At 20.2% G+C, this 942-nt stretch overlaps 2 protein-coding genes across 2 annotated transcripts in view, besides 6 other annotated features; one reads left to right on the top strand and one right to left on the bottom strand.

Annotated features, from left to right (window-relative positions):
- Positions 1–17, top strand: part of EDI_230340 (uncharacterized protein) — a gene marked incomplete at both ends in the record, with an annotated part of 1,063 nt that extends 1,046 nt beyond the window's left edge. The window contains one exon of the mRNA XM_001733457.1: positions 1–17. This exon is cut by the window's left edge and continues 117 nt beyond it. Within this exon, the coding sequence (XP_001733509.1) occupies positions 1–17 (17 nt within the window).
- A 67-nt stretch (positions 18–84) lies between these two features.
- Positions 85–158: a sequence feature (AT_rich).
- A 255-nt stretch (positions 159–413) lies between these two features.
- Positions 414–439: a sequence feature (AT_rich).
- Positions 440–500: 61 nt separating this feature from the next.
- Positions 501–657: a sequence feature (AT_rich).
- A 22-nt stretch (positions 658–679) lies between these two features.
- Positions 680–702: a sequence feature (AT_rich).
- Positions 703–746: 44 nt separating this feature from the next.
- Positions 747–767: a sequence feature (AT_rich).
- A 32-nt stretch (positions 768–799) lies between these two features.
- Positions 800–942, bottom strand: part of EDI_230230 (dual specificity protein phosphatase, putative) — a gene marked incomplete at both ends in the record, with an annotated part of 1,198 nt that continues 1,055 nt past the window's right edge. The window contains one exon of the mRNA XM_001733456.1: positions 800–942. This exon is cut by the window's right edge and continues 261 nt beyond it. Coding sequence (XP_001733508.1) covers positions 800–942 — 143 coding nt within the window.
- Positions 839–884: a microsatellite.

Below are 942 nucleotides of genomic sequence, written 5' to 3'. Positions count from 1 at the left end.
AACAAACTGATTTTTGATTAATTCGTTATTATACTAATCAGAGTTTATTACTGACCAAAAAGAGATTGTTGAGAAAACATATTGTTATAATATTTTAAACTCTAATACTTTTATAAATATAAGTAATATTTATTAATAAATTGCTATAATAATAAAATCGTAATTTTACTTGTAAATGAATATTTAATGAAATTACTAAACCAATTTAGAATAATTACTTTTGGTTAATAATAAACAAATTGAATTATTTATAAAGTATTTTTTGGATCCATAAGGAAGTAACCAAATTCTTATCAAAGAAATAACAGAAAAATATTCATAACTTTTCTAACTACATAACAGAAAAAGTTAATAAACTGAAGAAAAAGTGTTTTGTCATTAATAAAAAAGACTATACCAATTAACAAAGTTCCAATATAATTAATAATTTAAAAAATTTGGAGACTTTCTCCTATGTTAAGGTATAGCAAAACAATATATTTTCTAATATAACTTTCATCATATTTTATAAAATAAAAAAAAATAAGTGAACAAATATTAAATAATAATGACTCAACATTATTTTAATAAATATGAAATCTTTTTAAAGAAAAAGAAAATAAAAAATGAACAAATAGATAATTAATAATTTAATATAATTATTTAAGTTTTTTTTTTGGAAATATACTACTTGAAGTTGTATTTATTAAAAAAATAAAAAAACAAGAATTACATCATAAATACGTGGTAACTTCTTTACATTAAAGAATTTAATTTAAAATAATATTGTAACTTAAACCCAATAACAAAAGGAAATAATTCATTTATTCTTTCTTTTCTTCGGTTTCAGCTGGAGTTGCTTCTTCCTTCTTTTCTTCTTTAACTTCTTCTTCTTTCTTTTCTTCAGTTGAAGCTGGGGTAGCAAATTGTTTAGTAATTTCTTCGATTTGAGCTTGTGCAGCT

Source organism: Entamoeba dispar, genomic scaffold, assembly GCF_000209125.1.
Source record: "Entamoeba dispar SAW760 scf_1105229462873 genomic scaffold, whole genome shotgun sequence".
NCBI lineage: Eukaryota > Evosea > Mastigamoebida > Endamoebidae > Entamoeba > Entamoeba dispar.
The sequence above is the reverse complement of the archived record's forward strand: the minus strand, read 5'-3'. Positions and strand labels throughout refer to the sequence as shown.